The 20,959-nt window shown below is 41.2% G+C and overlaps 1 protein-coding gene across 4 annotated transcripts in view; it reads right to left on the reverse strand.

The window, feature by feature from the left end:
- NINL (ninein like) overlaps window positions 1–20,959 on the reverse strand; it is a 267,972-nt gene that overhangs the window by 30,659 nt on the left and 216,354 nt on the right. For all 4 annotated transcript variants that reach the window (XM_073627983.1, XM_073627982.1, XM_073627985.1 and 1 more), the window contains 3 exons: window positions 20,339–20,408; window positions 12,222–12,455; window positions 8,671–8,955 (listed from right to left, as the gene is read on the reverse strand). In XM_073627983.1, the coding sequence (XP_073484084.1) occupies window positions 8,671–8,955; window positions 12,222–12,455; window positions 20,339–20,408 (589 nt within the window). The remainder of the gene's footprint in view (window positions 1–8,670; window positions 8,956–12,221; window positions 12,456–20,338; window positions 20,409–20,959) is intronic.

Below are 20,959 nucleotides of genomic sequence, written 5' to 3' on the forward strand. Positions count from 1 at the left end.
TAATGCCAATGCTAGAGGATCCTTGGTCCTGTTCACTAACAGGGGTAACTTATTGTTGGACCTGTAGGCCAAGATTATCTATGTCCAGAGTCCCCATCTCTGATATATCAGGCTGAAGATGTCAGGGTGAAAGGACCCATTCCTCTTGGACCAGGCAGTGACGACAGATAATCCGCCTTCCAATTATCCACTCCTGGGTTGTGGACAGCAGAGATCGCTGCACAGTGTTTTTCCATCCATGAGACGATCAGGCTTGATTCCTTCAAGGCTGCATGACTCTTGGTGCCCGCTTGGTGACTGATGTAAGCCACTGCTGTGGCATTGTCTGACTACACTCTGACTGGGTGTCCCTAAAGAAAGGGGGTGCAGTGGTGCATAGCCGTTTTGGTCACTCTGAGCTCCATAATGAGATAAGGAGATTGGCTTACTCTTATGACCATGTTCCCTGAACTGTAAGAGATTGGAACTCTCCTCCCCAGCCTGGGACACTGGCATATGTACCTATTGCCAGGGAGGGGTGGGAAGTCCACCAAACTAGGAAGTTTCTTACTTGACTGGATAGGGGCGTAGGCCCAATGGACATGTCCTCAACAGCTTTGCTAATGTACAATTACCTGAAGGTACCAACCTTTAATCCAGGGTATATAAATATAAAGCCTTTGTTCTGTACTGTATGATTAAAATAAAATGCTTTGCAGTTGTGTGATTTATGAATGGAAGATGGGCAGGCGATTTAAAGGTCCTCTATTCAGAGTTTGTGTTTTATTCATTGAAGCTGTAGTATGGCTTCTGTTTATAGAGCAGCTGGATGGAAAGGGCAGGCATAGTCATGCAGTCTTGACGAGTCGCTGTCACAGGTTCCTTAGTTCTCATACCCCCTGCCACACCAGAAGATTATGGCTGCTGGGGTGGGGAAAATCGAAGGATGAAGATTTTACCTAAACTAGGAGATAGCAGCACATTGGTAAATAATGTCCCTTGTGCTATTTTTTTTATCTATTTTAACTAAACTCTGGCTTTAAATAGATATAGTATTAATACAATGCCAATTAATGCAGTTATGCATCTGCCTGGAATTTTCCTTTACCCCCAAAGACATTTCCATCTTGTAATGGCAATTGGTGGATAAGAACAGGCTGACGCCTGCTCTCCTGCTCCTCCATGCCCTGGAACACAAAAACTGCATCACATGGTTTCTTCTCAGTTCAATGAACCTGAAAGTGTCTAGCTCCCTGGTTCACAGCTCTTAGTTTTCAGCCAGCTGGGAATGGATTATGGACTCTTTGTCCCGGATCTGCTTTGCCTAAGTGCAGAGGAGACATCAAAGGTCTATTATATGCCTGGTATAAAAATATAGCTATCACGAGGGCAGGAGGCGGAGCCTAGCAGAGCAGACATGCATTGTTAGAGCTCCACACCGCTGAGGAGAGAAGAGAAGGACAAAGCGGAGCCTGCAGGCTCAAAAGGTATCCATTTGAACCTTTTTGCCCCAGGGAACAAACTGTGAAAGTTTGGGCAGGAAATATGGTACTGGGAGGAAACCGTGGCAGAAATAAAAATCACCTCACAAAGAGCTCACAGGCACTCACTGCAGCTGAAGCAGCTCCAGTCACCTCACAAGATACAGCATCAGGGCGCTCTCACAGACAGAAAATGTCACAGCAAGACTCTCCATTTGAGTCAGATACAGAACAAATCCTCTCACAAACTTCTCCACAAGCCTCCTCAGTATCCCCAGTAATATTATTACAATTTGAAAAGATGCTTCATAAGGCTTTAAAACAAACCTCAGACCAAATAACAAAAAGCCTAACCAAAGAAATAGGAGAGCTGGGAAACCGCACCGCAGCCTTAGAAATAAAAATGGATGAAATTGAAATTACAACCCAAGAAAATATAACAGAATTGGAACAATTAAAAAAAGAGAATTTAATACTTCAAACTAAGCTCGAAGATTATGAAAATAGAGCCAGACGTTCAAACTTGCGCATAAGGGGAATACCTGAAACTGTGACAGACCTGCAATCTACTATTACTGCTCTATTACAAGAACTAAAGCCAGATATCCCTATTGAACGTTTAGAACTGGACAGAGTACACAGAGCCCTCACAGCCAAAAAGAAAGATGGACCCCCACATGATATAATCACAAAATTTCATTATTACAGAACGAAAGAACAAATACTAATTGCTGCAAGAGAAAAAAAGGAACTTAATTTTCAAGGACACAATTATCAAATTTTTGCTGACCTATCCCAACTTACTATTACTAAAAGACGATCCATGAAACCCCAACTAATGGAACTGCAACGCCACAACATTATGTATCAATGGGGCTTCCCCTTTTCAGTCAGATTTAACTACCAAGGTACAATTTACAGAAGCAGATCAGCAGATGAACTACAACAAACCCTTTTAAAATTAAATCTGACAGAACCCACAAGCAGCAACTCTCCCACACGCAGAAGAATGGCATCACCTTCACCTTCAGGCAGCACCCAGAAAATTCCAGAACAAAATGGGAATCATCATTCTCACAAAAGAGGCCGTTATGCCACATCATCCATGGACCAAGAAGATTCAATGGACTGACATCCTAATTCCTGATATCTCTTCATTTATTATACTAAGAGATGGTTCCCTATAAAAAACCTATATTTATAACTGAATGTAACTGCATTCTGATAGTCACACACTGTGTGGGATCATGTTACATTCCAGTTATATTTCTTATTACTTCTGATTCATATAGCCTTAGAATATATAAGTGAAATAAGGAAATTCTTGTTCAGTTATATATTATCAGGTAATAACAATTATTTAGCCTAGGGCAAGACTACCATATACAACCACCCTGGAATAAATAATTTCAACAAAAACTATATTCTGCACTCCAATTAATGAAACATCATTTTGATGTCTTTTGACATAGCACTTCTCTCCTGTAAGCGGAAGATCCGTGTACCCCCATTAGCCCTCCTCATTCTCCCAACCATATTATGTGGGAGTGTGACGAAGGCACTTATTCCCCTGAGAGAGATATTTATTCTCTTTCACGGGTAAATTGTGATTACTTGCAAAAAATAATTTATACAATGTATCATCTAATCTCATATGTTTTTTGTTTACTCTTTACTCCAGAATTCACTGGTTTCTTTTCTATCTATTCATCTCTTCAGTCCACACAGGTTGATCTGCGCAGTCAGCTCTGCATAACAAAAAGTAAGTCAAAACTATTTGATCTATTGCCATGGCACCACTGAATATACTTTCCCTGAATGTTCAGGGAATAAATGTCCCTCAAAAAAGGACCAAAGCCTTCCGTACTTTCCATAACAAGAAGGCTCACATAGTATGCCTCCAAGAAACACACTTCACCAAAGATTCTACTCCAAAATATATTTCTCCTTTTTATCAACAAATTTACACGGCTTCTGCCTGTACCAAGCAAAGGGGAACTCTAATTGCATTTCACCGATCCACACCATTCACCTTATCATCAGAAATTAAAGACCCAGAAGGTAGATACCTGATACTCATGGGTTATATAATGGATACAGCAATCACGGTGATTTCCTACTACGCTCCTAACAAACAACCTACACCATTCCTCTCACATATATTACAAGTGATTAATACACAAAAAATAGGAACAGTGATAATGTGTGGGGATTCGAACCAGGTCCTCCTCCCATTTCTAGATAAATCACCTTTTACACCATCCAAAATAACCTCTAGATTACCTTTTTCTCAACTTCTTTCCAAATACAATCTGGTAGATTCATGGAGAGAAAGTAACCCAATGAAAAAGAAATTCACTTATTTCTCGCACCCTCATCAAACCTTCACCAGAATAGATCATATTTTTCTAACAATAGGAATGATACCAGAAATTATTGCATCAGATATAATTCCGATTCCGTGGTCTGACCATAATGCAGTATATACTACTATAGCCTCAGCCATACCAAAAGCGCATGACCCAACGTGGTACTTACCGGACATAATGCTCAAACACCCACTACATCAGATGGCCATTGAACAAGCTTTAAAGGAATACATATCAATTAATAATACAACAGACATCTCCCCAATAACACTGTGGGAAGCTCATAAGCCTGTCTTGCGTGGTACAATACAAAGACAAATGGCACTATTTAAACGGGAACGCAAAAATCTAGCAAAAAAACTAGAACTCAATTTTAATGCAGCCTACATATCATTTCAAGATAATCCATCTCAGAGTACAAAATCTCATCTGGAAAAATCTAGATTGGAATACGATCTATTTCTCACTGAGTCAGTTGATAAATCCCTCAAACGCTCCAAACACAATTTCTACATGAATACAAACAAACCAGGTACATATTTGGCTCGGGCATTAAATTCAACTAACAAATCTTTCAAACCAATACGTTTGAAATGATCAAAAAATGTTTACACTTGTAATCCAGTTAAAATAGTCCATAAATTTCACTCACATCTCGCAACTTTATACAAGACAAACAATGAATTTAATCCTACAGAAGCTGAATCCTTCTTCTCAAAAATAACCTTACCTGAGTTATCTCAGAATCAAAAAAGCAGTTTGGATGAGCCTATAACTATAGATGAAGTTGCTAACGCCATAAAAGACCTAAAACTTAACAAAAGACCAGGCCCAGACGGCTACTCAGCTTTATACTATAAAACATTCTCAGAAATACTCTCTCCCATTCTCACTGAAACTTTTAACAAACTTCTAGATGGACATTCTTTTCGGCAAGAAACACTAATGGCAATTGTTTGTATGATCCCAAAACCCCTTTCTGATGATACTTCCTGTGTGAATTATAGGCCTATCTCTCTGTTAAACCTCGATATTAAATTATTAGCAAAAATAATAGCAAAACGCCTCAATAGCATTATAGGAAAATTAATACATAGAGATCAAGTAGGCTTCATGCCAAATAGACAGGCAGGCGATAATATACGCAGGGCAGTGTTATTGGCACATATTGCTAAAAAACGGAAAATCCCTTTATGTTTTCTATCTCTCGATATTAAGAGGGCATTTGACACAGTATCCTGGCAATATATGCAATATTCATTACAAAAATGGGGTTTTGGACCCCACTTTTTAACATGGATCAAAGCATTATATAATAAACCCAAAGCCTATATAAAATATGCTGGATACAAATCTGAAGCCTTTAATATCGAAAGAGGTACCCGACAGGGTTGCCCATTATCTCCCTTATTATTTGCCCTTATACTCGAACCCATGGCCCAATACATCAGAACAAACCAAACTATAACTGGCATTGAAGTAGGAGGTATTACACACAAATTATGTATATTTGCAGACGATATATTACTTTTTCTATCATCACCACAGGTCTCTGGTCCTAACTTAATACCAGCTCTTGATGGATTTGCAGCCCTATCCGGCCTTATGATTAATCCTAAGAAATGCCTAGTGCTTAATATTTCACTCACAAACATGGAATTGATCCCGGCTAGGGCTGCACTCCCATTCACATGGGCAGAAAAATCAATCCCATATCTTGGAATTCATTTAACAGCATCTCATTCTGACTTATTCTCAAACAATTATCCTCCTGTATTAAGACAGATCACAAATCTAATAAAACAATGGTCGCAACTTCCTTTATCCTGGATAGGGAAGATTAATGCAATCAAAATGACTATTCTACCCAAATTGCTTTATCTATTCAGAGTCCTCCCTATTCCAATTCCTTCCTATTTTTTGAGAATAGTACAAAAAAAAGCAACTTCGTTTATATGGGGCTCTTCTAAACCACGTATACCTATACACACACTACATCTTCCCAAAAATAAAGGAGGCCTGGGATACCCTAATTTTACTAACTACTACAGAGCAGCACATTTGGCCAGTCTGTCCAAATACCATGCAAAACAGGAAATCCCATTATGGGTATTTATAGAGGCTTCAGAAAATGACCCTCTATTAATATCAAATTTATTATGGCTTGATCCTAAAGACCGCTTTAAAATTCATAATCCCATAACTAAACACTTCTTATCTCTCTGGGATAAACTAAAAACCAAATATCAGTTACAATCTCCACACAATCCTCTCCTTTCTTTTATCAGAAATCCGGCCTTTTATCCGGCATGGATCTACCCAAATTCTTTTAAAGCTTGGACAACATCAGGCATTCAGACACTAAATGACTTCATAGCATCTAAATCATTCCTTTCATTCCCATCGCTTAGAGAAAAATATGATCTACCAAACTCTGAGATATTTAGATATCTCCAAATCAAAAATTTCTATACACCATTCCTAAAGGGGGATACACCATTATCCCAATTATCCATTTTTGAATCAATCTGTACAAAAGATCCATTTGCTAAAGGTACAATTTCATCACTTTATAATCAATTATATGGAGTAGCAAATCTTAATAGACCCTCTTACGTTCAGAGGTGGGAGGAGGACCTGGGACGAACTTTAGAAGACACGGACTGGTCTAATATATGGCTCACATCTAAGTCATCTTCACCCAACATCTTGGCACTGGAGACAAATTATAAAGTCCTAACTCGCTGGTACCTTGTACCCGCTAGAGTGGCAAAATATTCACCTAATACCTCAACTCTTTGTTTTCGAGGATGCCCAGAAATAGGCACATATTTACACATATGGTGGACGTGCCCAGTAATCCAAACCTTCTGGAAGGAAGTCTTCGTGATTGCATCTAAAATATTTAAAAAAATAATACAACCAGATCCATATTTAACTTTACTTAATCTAAAACCGGAATGGTTAACACTCTCTCAATTCAAACTTGTGATCCAACTAATAACGGCTGCAAAACAAACAGTGGCCAAGGCATGGAAATCTCCTACATTGGTACTAGCAGAAACAATTCACAGAATGAATAATACAATGTCCCATGCTAAGATGGTAGCCATCGATCAAAATCAAATTCCAAAATTTGAAAAACTTTGGCATCCTTGGATAAAACAACAGTTCCTGTCAAATTTCAATGACTCTGTCCTGTTGCCATGGTAACAGATTAAATGACTTACAGAGACACCCATTCTAAGGCTTCAAAGAAAACTAAAAAGAATAATAAACTGACGAGCGGGACAACCTTGTGGACCATACCTCTACCTTTCAACCCTTTTTCTTCTTTCTCTTTCCTTTTCTCCACCTTACGATTAAAGCTCATTATCAGAATTTATTTGACCTATATACACTCTACTTGTAAACAATATGTATAGTAGGTATAAATCATTTAAATACCTACAAAAGTAACTAAGGAAATGATATATATATCTTTAATTTAGGTTTACGTGAACCCAATGTTTAATATTTGAAATTTCATGATATTTACCTATATAAACCCTACTGTAAAACAATGAGCTTACTTTATAGATCCTTGTAAACTTACTTTATGTATCTTTATAACATTTTATACTCAATAAACTTCTTTTGACAAGGAAAAAAAAAAAAAATATAGCTATCACATAGGAAGCTGCCAAACATAGTTACATAGTTACATAGTAGGTGAGGTTGAAAAAGACACAAGTCCATCAAGTCCAACCTATGTGTGTGATTATGTGTCAGTATTACATTGTATATCTCTGTATGTTACGGTCATTCAGGTGATTATCTAATAGTTTCTTGAAGCTAAGAAACTATTAGATAATCACCTGAATGATTATCTCTGTGATAGTTATACAGTTATGTGAACAAAGTGCTTAAAATTTAAAATTTAATACATATTGAAAAAACTGTAAATGAGTCCTTCAATCCAGCATGAGGGATTGGGAATAACTCAATATGCTTTATGCCTTCTCTACAAGATGCTGGCTAACCTTTTCCACACATGCTATGGCTGCCTTTTCATGCTTTCTAGCAAATGATGTGTAAGATCTTGAACATTTTTTATTTGATGCACCAAAAGTGTATTTATCTTTTTTGTTGAGATACTTTGCAGCTTAATAACATTTTTCACCTTAATGCATTCCCTGCATTAAGGTAAAAAATGTCCAAATAGCAGTATCTCTCAATGCACCACTGTACCTATCTGTAGCGGCTCTCTCTTCTCTCCCTGCATTCACAGGACTCAGAGGCAGCAGTGTGAGCCATTGGCTCCTGCTGCTGTCAATCAATTTCAGAGAGCAGAGGGCAGGGCTGAACCATGCTATATGTGTCTATGGATACACACAGCGTGGCTCGAGAGTTGGCCCGCACATGCACCCCCATAGTAAGCGGCTTGCTATAGCTATGGTGGTGCACACAGAAGAGCAGAAAAGAAAGAGGGCGCACCAACCCAGTGCATCACCACTGATAAACTTCAATGCAGCACAAAAACAGCAAAAATTATACTCACAAAGGAGCTTAAAAAAACAGCTTTAAAAGGGCGCAAAAGCGCTGTTCTGTGGATCGACACACCAGGACCTGTTGCCGAGAGGGTCAGACCGGTGCAAATGGCCAATGGCACACAGAAGAGCAGCAGCCTAGAACGCTGGCAGAGGACCCCAGGAGGGGAGGTTCAGGTTTGCTCTGTGTAATACTGTTGCACAGAGCAGGTAAGCATGCCATGTTTATTATTTCCATAAAAAAAAGAAAAACACTTCTGTCTTTACAATCACTTTAATGATAGGTAATATATTATAAATTTAAAAACATACCTCCTGTTTGGACATCTGCAGTTCACTTTCAAGCTGTTCTTTCTCCCTCTGCCATTCAGCTTCATTCTGAAGGTTCTCTCTCTTAAGCCCATTCATCTTTCCCTGTAGCTGCTCCACAAGTGCAGATGCCTGATGCTTTTCTTCAAGCGCCTCTCTGAGTTTAGCATTCATTTGCTGGATGGTCTCATAGCTCCCCTCTCTCTGTGCAGTGAGATCAGATAAGGTGCTTGTCAACTGAAGGGTATGTGTGTTCAGCTGGCACAGTTCATCCCAGTATTTCTCATTCTGATCAAGAAAACATATACAAATAATTAATAAAGTTGTTCACTCTTGGTTTAATTTCCTTGCTCCTTATCCCTCATAAAGATAACCTATTGTTTAAAGAAACATTGTTGCAATAATATTAGAAAGGCTACTCTTGACTCCATCACACATATTCTTTTTAATAGCGGATCAGCCCAATTGGCCTATTGCACAGAGAAAATAGTCTTGTAATGGCACCCATCTCTACTGGTCCCTATTATATGATGCTACATTGTAAGAAGAATCAGGTGATATATCTGTCACTGGCTGCCTAGAAAGCTGAACCTAAAGCTGATACCTGATTTTCAATGTGTTTTGCACCTTGTGGTAATTGTTCCTTGGCTATGCAATGATTACAGGAATTATAATTCTGTGCCTTATAAATTAGCTATAGGACGTTCTACCAGCACATGTATATAATTGTATCTGTTTTTTGTATGGGTAACCTCACTATTGGGGAGATTCTTTTTGGAGAAAAAAAAAAGAGAAAAAGAAAGAAAGAAAGAAAGAAAGAAAGAAAGAAAGAAAGAAAGAAAGAAAGAAAGAAAGAAAGAAAGAAAGAAAGAAAGAAAGAAAGAAAGAAAGAAAGAAAGAAAGAAAGAAAGAAAGAAAGAAAGAAAGAAAGAAAGAAAGAAAGAAAGAAAGAAAGAAAGAAAGAAAGAAAGAAAGAAAGAAAGAACGAACAATATTCCCCCCTGCCCCAAAGCAAATTGCATTTACCAATCCCCCCCTTCTTCGTCTCCTTCATTTTGTTACTCTAATGGAGCTGGGCTTCGAGGAATGAGGGACCATGTGACCTCCCCCATGTGATAGTGCTTGGACCTGGGCAGATAATCACCAGACCTAAACACTGTCACATGTAGGGAGGTAGCGATGTCATCCACCCGGGTAATCTCTAAGACCATCTGACATCAGGCAAAGTGATTTAGTAGTTGGCTGCCATAAAGGCTCTTCATAAGCAGAAACACAGTCTTTATGCAACTATAACATATTATATGCCAGGCTCAAATCTGTTTGTCAAACACTGGCAAAAAGAAACCAAAAGGAGGGAACAGAATGGCAAATGATGAAACACCTGTAATTAGGGGGAGGGGTGCAGACAAATGCAGACTGTGGGAGCACCGTGTACCACCTTCCTAACCCGTATCACATTGACCATCAGCAAAACACCTCCACAGTGCTCCGCACTGCCCTTACCTGCAGTCCACCTGCATTTATGACTCACAATAAACAAAAAAAGTTACCCCAAAAGAGATGCCAGGTCATTGAACGTACCTGTCTTGGTTTTACTTTGTAACTAGCATGAACTGTTATTGTTAATGGTTATACAGATGTTTACATTTATATATAAATTCCTTACCAAGTGCAGGTACCTAGAACTTTGGCTAACTTTGTTAATAGCAATATTCAATGTACTGCTTATATTGTCTAATCTTGATACCTTAACTGCATATTGTAACAGCAGGCAGGCAAAAATCACCTGGTTGCATCCAGGATGGAAAATATGTATGCCCTAGATTCAGGCTTTATGCTGACTTATACCACTAGGGGGAGTGCTGGGAGTCCTGCAGGGGAAAAGTTAATGAGCCCAGCTGAAGTAAGTGGGCTCATTAAGACCTATACAAAAAAAAAACCCCAGCATGCTTGGGGAGATGCTCCATCCTGGAACCAGTTCTGTGTTTGTGTAGACTGGGGAGTATGGTATCTGTCCTGTGTGGTGAGTTAACGCCTGTGTGGCAAACTTCTAAAAAAAGAGAGAGATAGGGACTGGGGCAGCACAAGGCTGCACCCAGTTGTTAGATCGGGAATCTACGTGTGTAGTAAGTGGTCCAGCTGACCAGGATTTCTTTTCATGTTTCTTTTGTTTTGCTATTATATTTTTCACTCCATATAGCATAAATAAACTGCACCTTTGTTTTTTTTCACCTACAACGCTGTCTGCTGTGCCCGATTTTGTGTGGTGAACCCATCCAGGGGGTCACACACACCCGCTGCCGAGCTAACCCCCTCACAATATGAATTGGTAGCTATCCTCCTGTATGAAAGACTGAACCGTGGGGGCATCGGACAGCATCATTGTAAATGGTTATTAAAATGACTTAAATCAATATATAGCTCATGACAGCCCCTTTGATAGGAGGTCGTGCATTCTACCACTAAGGATCGAATTTCCATGTATACATAACCCCAGAATACTATCACCCTAAATTTACGTACTAGCAGTTACCCTAGTAAGACATATTTTTCTATAAAGCACCTTTTTGCAATGACAGCTAAGAGGGAATTTCTCTTACTTCAGAAAGATTTCCTTTCACTTCACATAAAATACATGGAAATTATAAGTCATAGAGCCTCAAATACACAAACAATGTTACTTGGTATTATGCAAGGTCACACGAAGGAACAACTGAAAAGCATATGTTTCACATCTGCCAACACCTTTTACTGCACTGGTAGTTATGTGTGCTCTTTTTCCCTTCGAGTGTAAGTTCGCCTTTTCAGAGAAAATGACAAGGTGAACACCGCACAACCTCCCATCCCCTCAGTCCCTACTGTACCTATTTCTGTGAGTGATGAGCGGTCAGTGTCCACCCAGCTGGTGCAGCGGTTCAGGGATTTCAAATCCCTACTTTTCTACCCCTTCTTTCAGAAGCACTTCCAGGATCAGAGTGATTCTTTTTGGTTAGAGACAGCACAGATCCATCCTGAAAGTGCAGGAGAAAGAAGGGGGAAAGGAGTGGGGATTTGAAATCCCTGGACCAATGCAGCAGATGTGTAGGCACTGACATCTCATTACCCACAGAGATAAGTAAAGTCGGGACATGCGTTTATACCCTTTTTTTCCCCCTTATTCATTATTATTCTTCTCTGTTTTTATGCAACATTAATGTGAAAAACCAGTTGATAAATAGTATACAGTGTACAACCAGACATCATTATATATTCCATAACTATTAAACTAAAGGGTGGTTTACAGTTGATTTATAAAGCAAGGACAAAAGATGGTAAAACAATAAAATTATGAAGGAACTGGCACTTTCTTCTTTTAGTTATAAATAACAAGGAGGTGGAATTGTCCACCTGACCCCTATTTACAGTGCATACTAGCTTATTGTATCTGTGGGCACCTAATTTGGAGCTCACAGGTTTCATGGCTGCTGATCCCAGAGAAAGTTTTCTTCATTCTGTTCTTTTATCTGAACATGTCATCTACCATGTTTCAATTATGCCAAATCATTCCGCTTTACCTCTTGTTTAGTTTTCTGCAGTTCTTGTTCTAATTCTTCTTTTTCTCTTTGCCAGACCACCTGTTGCTCGTGTCTCTCAGTCTCCAGAGCAATATTCATTCCCTGCAGTTGCTCTAGAACAGCATCAGATGTGTCCTTCTGTTCAGTGACCTCCTGTAGTTTGGTGTTTAGATGACGAACGGTTTCCTCATGCTGTACATTTGATTGTGACAACTCATTCTGGTGGTCCTGATACTGCAAGAGATAAATATTAAATGTATACTGCAGCAATTACTTCCTGGAATCCATCTACCCTTAGCTTAGGCATGCAGGCAGGAGGGTGTGCTTAGCTAAGAAAGTCCCTCCTCCAGAAGAAAGAAAAATACCCATGAAGACCCATGGGATGTGAGACATCATTTTGGCCTAGGACAGAAACCAGGAAGCAACTGAAGAAATGTAAAGATAAAAAAAGGTTATAACAAGTAAATATAAAATACCTTCCTATTTACTAATGCTAACAGCATAAGGATTAAAACTAGTTAAGTTGTGCTTTAAAGGGGGGGCAGGTAAACCATGGTTCAACCACCTATTTTTACCATTCAACCGCATGTGTAAACAGGCCCTTAGTCCGGGTCCATGTGAGGTTTCTTTCCAACAAGCTGCTGTGCCATATCCTAAAAAAGCTAGAAAGCTCAAAGAATTCTGTGCCATGTATCAAATGTCTATTTTTTAAAGAAAGGTGGGCTGTGCCTCACAGAATATTGGACACTTAGTAAGGCTGATTTGAATAGTACATCCTTAAAGACCCATGAATGCCCCTTTTTTTTTTTTTTTTTTTTTAAACTGTATTAATGATTTTCTGTATTATGCTTGAGCGCTTATCACCTTATTGTGTGTAGAAATCACTCTTCTGCGTGTAAAATACTGTAAATAGAATATAAAATGTGTTACTGTACTAAAAAAATGAACAAACTATTATAGTTTCCTTTTCGCAGGGTCTTGCCCGCTAATTAAAATGCAGACAATACTCTTATCTTGATTCATCTACTCTGTTGGTAATCCCAATACATTTTTTTTATTTTATATTTAGTGAAACTCAGTGTTCATAGCACTCAGTGGACATGGGTTATTTACATTTGCAGATAGATTTGGAGCACACAGCTTCATCAATGTCACACATGGTAGGGCCCATTCAAACCATCTCACTGTCTGTTGTTGATCATGTGATATCTGCCTGGACAACAGCAGAGTTTTATATACCTTGGGTTTTAGGATCAAAAGGGTTTACCCTTAGATACTTTTGATCAGGGGGGATCCTCATGACTGCTTTATGCTAAATAAAGATCTCAGTGTGGAGTAGATGTTGGTATGTCAGATTATCAACTGGTTTATTAAACCTCACTAGAACTTTTACCCAGGTCCATCCACTTGCCACAGTCAGTACAAGAGGTGTTTGATTAAATTTTTTTATTATAGAAAATAAGGAATGTGAAGAAAGTCTCTGGACAAAATGGTGGAAGAAGTAGGGGAAAAAAATTAGGAGCTCTATCTCCTAAAAGACAGCGGTTTATTCAACCAGGTCTACCCACAAGGAAAAGCAAGATTGTTACTGACTGTGAAATCCTGCAATCTGCAGAAAATAAATTTGCACAATTCTTCCATCAACGCAGACTGTGCTGTAAGGGGAATCCCTGCTGAGACACTGTCTTCTTCGGGGGGGGGGCAGGAGAAGTTATCAGGAAAAGACAGTAATTATCGCTAGCGGCTATAGCAGCCACTAGCGATAATCGCAAGAATCATAGGCAAAACCAACAGCCCAGAACAGAAGGGTGAAAAACAAATAAATAAAAAAGGTAAAAAAATAGGATTTTTATAACAGCTTAACTGTGTAAAATCCTTTTCTTGGGGTACATCATGGGACACAGAGCAGCATAGTAATCACTATGTGGGTATATAGGCACCTTCAGGTGATGGACACTGGTATACCCAATACAGGAAGTTCACTCCCTATATAACCCCTCCTCCTACCAGGAGTACCTCAGTTTTTGGAGCAAAGCAATATACTTAAACCCCAAAAAGAGGGGAGGGACCTCTGTGTCCCATGATGTACTCCAAGAAAAGGATTTTACAGGTAAACTGTTATAAAAATCTTATTTTCTTTATCGTACATCATGGGACACAGAGCACCATAGTAATCACTATGTGGGACAACCCATAGCAATGCTATTTGAGGGGAGGGAGATATAACTAACTCGTAGGTCATCCCCAGTCTTGAGGACCTATACTGCTGCCTGCAGCACACTGCGCCCAAAGGCGATATCCTAATACCTCCTTACATCCACCTGATAAAACTTGGTGAATGTATGTACTGAAGACAAAGTTGCGGCCTTACAGATCTGAGCCATTGAGGCCTGGTGATGCACTGCCCAAGAAGCACTAACCGCCCTGGTAGAGTGCGCTTTGACTTGAAAAGGTGGAATCTTACCCCTTAAATCATAAGTCTGAATTATAATTTGCCGAATCCACTTATCGACAGTGGATTTCAACGCTGCCCGTCCCTTCTTAGTACCTTCTGGCAGTATAAATAAGACATTCTTCCGGGTCTGAGCAGTCTTTAAATAGACTTTGATCGCTCTCACTACATCAAGACAATATAGTGACTTCTCTTCCCTGGAACAGGGTTTTGGAAAAAACTATGGCAGGACAAGATCTTGGTTCAGGTGGAAACCTGAGACCACTTTTGACAAAAAATCTGGACGAGGGCGCAACACCACTCTGTCCTCATGAATAATCAAGTATGGCTCTTTACAAGAAAGAGCAGCCAATTCCAAAACCCTCCTTGCTGAGGATATAGCAACCAAGAACACCAACTTCCTTGTCAGAAGGACTAAGGGAATATGTTGTATTGGTTCAAATGGCTTTTTTGTAGCACTGACAAAACTAAGTTCAAGTCCCAAGGGTTCAAAGGTGATCTAACTGGCGGACTAATCCGCATCACCCCTTGCATAAAACCCCAGACTAAAGAATGTGTAGCAAGCGGTCTTTGAAATCAGATCGATAAAGCTGAGACTTGACCCTTAATAGTACTCAAGGCCAACTTCATCTCTACCCCTAATTGTAGAAAGGCAAGAATTCTGCTTATGATATATCTCCGAGGGTGCCAACCCTTGGATTCACACCAGGAAACATAAGCCTTCCAGACTCTATAATATATAGTTCTGGAAGCTGGCTTCCTTGCATTAATCAAGGTAGAGACAACTGACCCGGAAAGCCCACGTTTCTTCAGAATGTGGGTTTCAATAGCCAAGCCGTTAAATTCAGCGTTCGCAATGTAGGATGGAATATCGGCCACTGTGAGAGTAGGTCTGGCCGTAGTGGAAGGGACCACGGATCCTCCACTGCCATCTTTACGATTTCTGCATACCATGACCTTCTGGGCCATACTGGCTTTCTTTCCAGCTTGACCCTGCAAAGAAGACGTGGCAACAACTGAATAGGGGGAAATGCATAAATCAGTAAGAACTGATCCCACGGGGTCACCAACGCATCTGTCTCGTATGTGAGTGGATCCCTTGTCCTGGACACAAAGTTGACTAACTTCATGTTGAATCTGGACGCTAAAAGATCTACGTCCAGAGTCCCCCATCTTTGGAAAACAGCCTGAAAAATGATGGGGAGAAGGGACCATTCCCCCGGAAATAACTGCTGGCGACTCAGGTAGTCCGCCTGCCAATTCTCTACTCTCGGAATACAGACTGCCGATGGGCACGGAACATTCCTTTCTGCCCATGTTAGAATATGGTTCACCTCTGTCTGCGCTGCAAGACTCTTGGTACCCCCTTGGTGATTAATATAGGCCACAGCTGTGGCATTGTCGGATTGGATCCTGACAGGACAATCCCGTAACCCGAAAGTCCAGGCCTTCAGAGCCAGACACACTGCCGAATCTCTAGGATATTGATGGGCAAGGCTCTTTTGGTTCTTGACCACTGTCCTTGGACAGTTAACTTCTCTAGTACTGCTCCCCAGCCTGAAAGGCTGGCATCTGTCATTACCACTTTCCAGATAACTGGTCTGAAGGATTTTCCTTTTAGCAGATTCTGGGTTAGTAACCACCAACTGAGGCTTTGGGACACCCTTGGGGACAGCCACATAGGCAAGTCTAAAGCTTGAATCATTTTGTTCCAAGATACTGTTTTGCGACAGTCTCGAATGGAACTGGGCATAGTAAACCGCTTCAAATGAAGCCACCATCTTTCCTAACAACCTCATGCAAAGGCGAAAGGAGGGATCTCTTTTCGACCTGACCATCCGAACCAGCTCTCTTATGGAGTTGATTTTTGCCTGAGGCAGGAACACCTTTTTTCTGGGCTGTGTCTATGATCAGGCCCAAATGCTCCAGCTTTTTTAGCTGTTTTAAGGAAGACTTCTCTAGGTTGAGAATCCAACCCAGACTCACCAGGTAACTGGTTGTAATGCATACACTTTGCTCCAAAGGAGCCACTGAATGGTCTAGTAGTAATAGATCGTCTAGGTATGCCAAGACTGTTTTCCCCTTAACCTGGCTAGAGGTGGGGCCAGCACTTTTGTAAACACCTGGGGTGCTGTAGCTAGCCCGAAAGGCAAGGCTACAAACTGAAAATGCTGCTGTTCTACTTCGAACCGCAGAAACCTTTGGTGAGCGGGAAATATAAGGACATGCAGATATGCATCCCTGATGTCGATAGACGCCAGAAGTTCTCCTCCTTGTAGGATAGAAACTACTGACCTGATCGACTCCATGTGAAAGGAGCGGATCTTCAGGAACTGATTTAGATTCTTTAGATCTGGAATGGGTCCAACATCTCCATTCAATTTTGGTACCATAAAGAGGTTTGAATAAAACCCCAAACCTTGCTCTTCTGTGGGGATCTGTATGATCATCCCCTGAGCCAGTAATCGGTCTAATGCCCGAAACAGAGATTGCCCTTTCCCTGGATCTTTGGGAACGTTTGATCTCTGAAAACGAGATGGAAACTCCCGAAATTCTAGCTTGTATCCTAGAGACACCGTGGAGATGACCCATCTGTCCTGAACTTCCTCTTGCCAGACTTCTGAGTATTGCAGAAGTCTTCCCCCCAACTCTGGCGAGGGGGGCTCCTCTTCATAATGGGGCTTTAGAATTCTGCTTTGCAGATTTCTGGCCCGAGGTCTTCTTCTGTGCCTGACCTTGAGGCTTTCCTCTAGGGACTGACGGTGGAGGCCATTGCCACTGCCTAGAGGTGGATGCCGCTGGTGCAGGGGAAAGAGTCAGTTTAAATGAAGGACGTTTATACTTTCTTTTGACTGGCAAAAGAGTACTCTTCCCACTAGAAATCGTTTAGATGTATTTGTCCAGATCATTCCCAAATAGTTGATCCCCATGAAAAGGGAAACTAGTCAGAAGCCTTTTGCAAGGTGCTTTGGCTGACCAATTTTTTAACCACAGGGTCCTACGCATGTGTACTAGCACAAGCGCAAGGCGGGATGCCTGGTGAATAGAGTCTTTCATGGCATCTATAGCAAAACATAGCGCCCTTGGTAGTTCAGCCAAATCGCGGGCCTGTTGTGCAGGGACCTCCTTAAGGGCTTGTCTAAACTGGTCCTTTAGGGACTGACAGATGCCTATTTCAGGTGGAGTAACCGCACCTGCCAAAGAAAAAGAGGATTTTAACAGAAATTCCAACCTTTTATCTGTTGGATCTTTAAGCATTTGTGCATTGTCTACTGGGCAAGTTAGACTATTATTCACACTGAAAATCGCAGCGTCAACTGCTGGTACATTCCATCTTTTGGTGAATTTCTCCTCCATGGGATAGAGAACTGAGAATCTCTTTGGAGGGAGAAAATGCTTTTCCGGGTGATCCCATTCAGTATAAATAAGCTTTTCTAGTAATGCATGTACAGGAAATGCGTGAAAAGGCTGTGAGGGTTTTAAGGAACCTAAAGAAGAAACAGAACTTTCAGCTGACTCTGCTAGGGGTAGCTTGAAAGAGGCATGAACCATCTCCGTAAGAGATTATACCAGCAACTTCTCAGATTGTGAGACTGAAAAAGGTTCATCTATCATTGTTTCCTCCGGTTTGCCTTTCTTCCTGATCGCCTGAGGGCAACACCTCAGCCTCTACCCACTGATCCCTTGGTAAGGGGTCTGAGGTGGGGTAGGGGGGTCCAACACGCTTCCTATGCTTTTGGATGGAGGATGCGATTAAAGTCACTAATCTTCCTTCTAGGCCCTGCAGGGCGGAGGAAAACGCATCTTCAGTCACGTATACAGGGGCTGAAATGTGAGAAGCAGCTGCACCACCATTTGGTCCCAATGACTCACCTTGGCTTGCCATATCTGGTATCTCAGGAGAGGATGACAGTGTGGAGGCATAACTGGAGTTCCCAACGCCTAGGGGTGGAATTTTTGGTACCTTTGTGGTGTCTTTTTTTGGGAGCCATAGTGCTGAGCACAAAAAAGCAGAGGCACTAAGTGAATGCACAACTCGCTGAGCAAATAGTCTAGCAAAAAGACAATGCTAATAAAATTCAGCTTTAGTGTTGTATGCAACTGTTATTTCCTGTACTGGAAATGCCTGCATCAACCTTACGTGCCCCCAGCACTCCTGTGTGTCAGACTCCAGCTGTTAGCTGTGAAGCGTCTGTCTCTTGTCCCCAGTGCCTTCGCTGTGTGCTCCTCGTGGACTTACCGCACGCGGCACTGTGCTTTAAGCCAAGCCCCCTCCATCATTACTAGCCATAGTATGCGCGCGGACTGCATTCAACGCGCTCCTTGATCAAGAGGGCAGGTAAGGGAGGGCTGGAGGCGGGAAGTTTGAAAAAACTTCTATGTGGAAAAACTAAACATATGAAAGCCGCCGCATCTCGCGCTACTCCCGTCTGCTCTACCTCCCGTCCCCCAGGGGGGAAATATTCTGGATGAGGAATCCCCCCTGGCTTGCTGAGACCACACACGTGCTGTTTAGCTGGGACTCTGAGCTGACTGAGTAGCCACTTACTAAGGTATGCATTTACTCCCTCTAATGGAGACTTTAGGCATGACAACATTTTACTTATGGAAGAAATAAACCATATGTGGACTTTTTACAGTTCCTAGGCTTCTTCCCTTACCTTTTCCTCGCTGCAGGATACTGCTGTAACAGACAGATCCAAACTTCACCCATCACAGCGGCCTGTGTTAGTAAACCTTCAAGGACCGGGTCCCAATTATAGGGGTTCCACTCCCTTGGACCTGTATTAGCACCCCACCAGGAAAAACTTTAGGTAATGTAGCATGACCAAAAAGTTCTGGATCCTAGGGTCCAGCCCTGCAAAGAGAGACGTTACAGGCAAAACCTTGTGCTTCGAATAAGAGGCCCGGGTACCATCCACCTTGGCCTCAGTGGCACTTTGGATGGATACGGTCTAGGGAGGCTGTTTAAATCCAGCAGGGATCCCTCCAGTGGAGCTCTTCAGAGCACATCTTCACTCGTGACCAACAACTTAGACACTGGCTTAAAAACTGAGGTACTCCTGGTAGGAGGAGGGGTTATATAGGGAGTGAACTTCCTGTATTGGGTATACCAGTGTCCATCACCTGAAGGTGCCTATATACCCACATAGTGATTACTATGGTGCTCTGTGTCCCATGATGTACGATAAAGAAAAAAGCTTTTACAGGAGTGCAAAAAAAAAAAATCATTTTCTCCAAATGTTCACACAGAAGAGAACTGGGGTTATTCATTCAAAAGCAATCCCTGATCAAAAAGCAGGAAATGAGAAACCCCCTGAATGAAAAAAACAAAAACAATTCCAGCAAGACTGAATCGACTGGCCACCTACAATAGATGTACCAACAATGCTGGGGTGGAATAACAAATAATTAGAATTGTTTAAGAAAAAACTAAATTCTGAAAACAAAACTGATCCATCACTTTCTGTGCAGAAAAGAATGTAGCTCAGAGGCAGGAGCATACCCTGCTGCTATTTATTCCAGTGTGTCCATCCTTGTAGTTGCAGGGCATATACTATATACTCTAGTGTTCTGATGTGTCCGCCAATAAATATACAGACAAAATTAGTTTTAAGTGAACGTATTACAATTTTGTAACCGATGATTAGCTTGTGTTCTTTACCTGTTTGCTTAGTTGTTCAAGTTCGGAATGCAGGTACTCGGTTTCTTTCCTCAACTCCTCAACCTGAGTTCTAGGTCAATGAAATAAAACACAATCAATATCAGCAGTATTAACATCTTCAGCAAAGGACAATAGATCAAATATTAATTAAATATTAATGAGTAATCCAGGGTATTGTTGTGTAGGGAATGGCATGCCAGGTGTAAGGGTCCTTTCACACTGGTGTGTTAAAAAATGTGTTATGCATATCACGCTTTTAAACACACATTTAGCCCAGGTTCACATTGCAGCGATTTGTCAAGTCGCATGCCAAATCGGCGGCTATTGCCGGCAATGGCACCATCCGAATCGGTGCGACGGCAACTTCGTAGTGCCACACCGATTCCCAAAAGTAGTTTCTGTACTGCTTTAGGGGACTTTGGGGTGCGATTTGCACAGACATCTGTGCAGCAACCCGCACAGATGTCGCTGAAATCGCCCCCGAAGTCGGGACTGACAATGCGGGAATGAAATTGTGCGAGTTCAGCTGAACTCGCACAATTTAAATCCTGCTGTCAGTGTGAACCTGGGCTTAATGCATTTTTGGGGTACTTTCTGATTTCCTGACTCTCAGCATGCACT

Source organism: Aquarana catesbeiana, linkage group LG04 (assembly GCF_042186555.1).
Source record: "Aquarana catesbeiana isolate 2022-GZ linkage group LG04, ASM4218655v1, whole genome shotgun sequence".
In the NCBI taxonomy this organism is placed as follows: domain Eukaryota; kingdom Metazoa; phylum Chordata; class Amphibia; order Anura; family Ranidae; genus Aquarana; species Aquarana catesbeiana.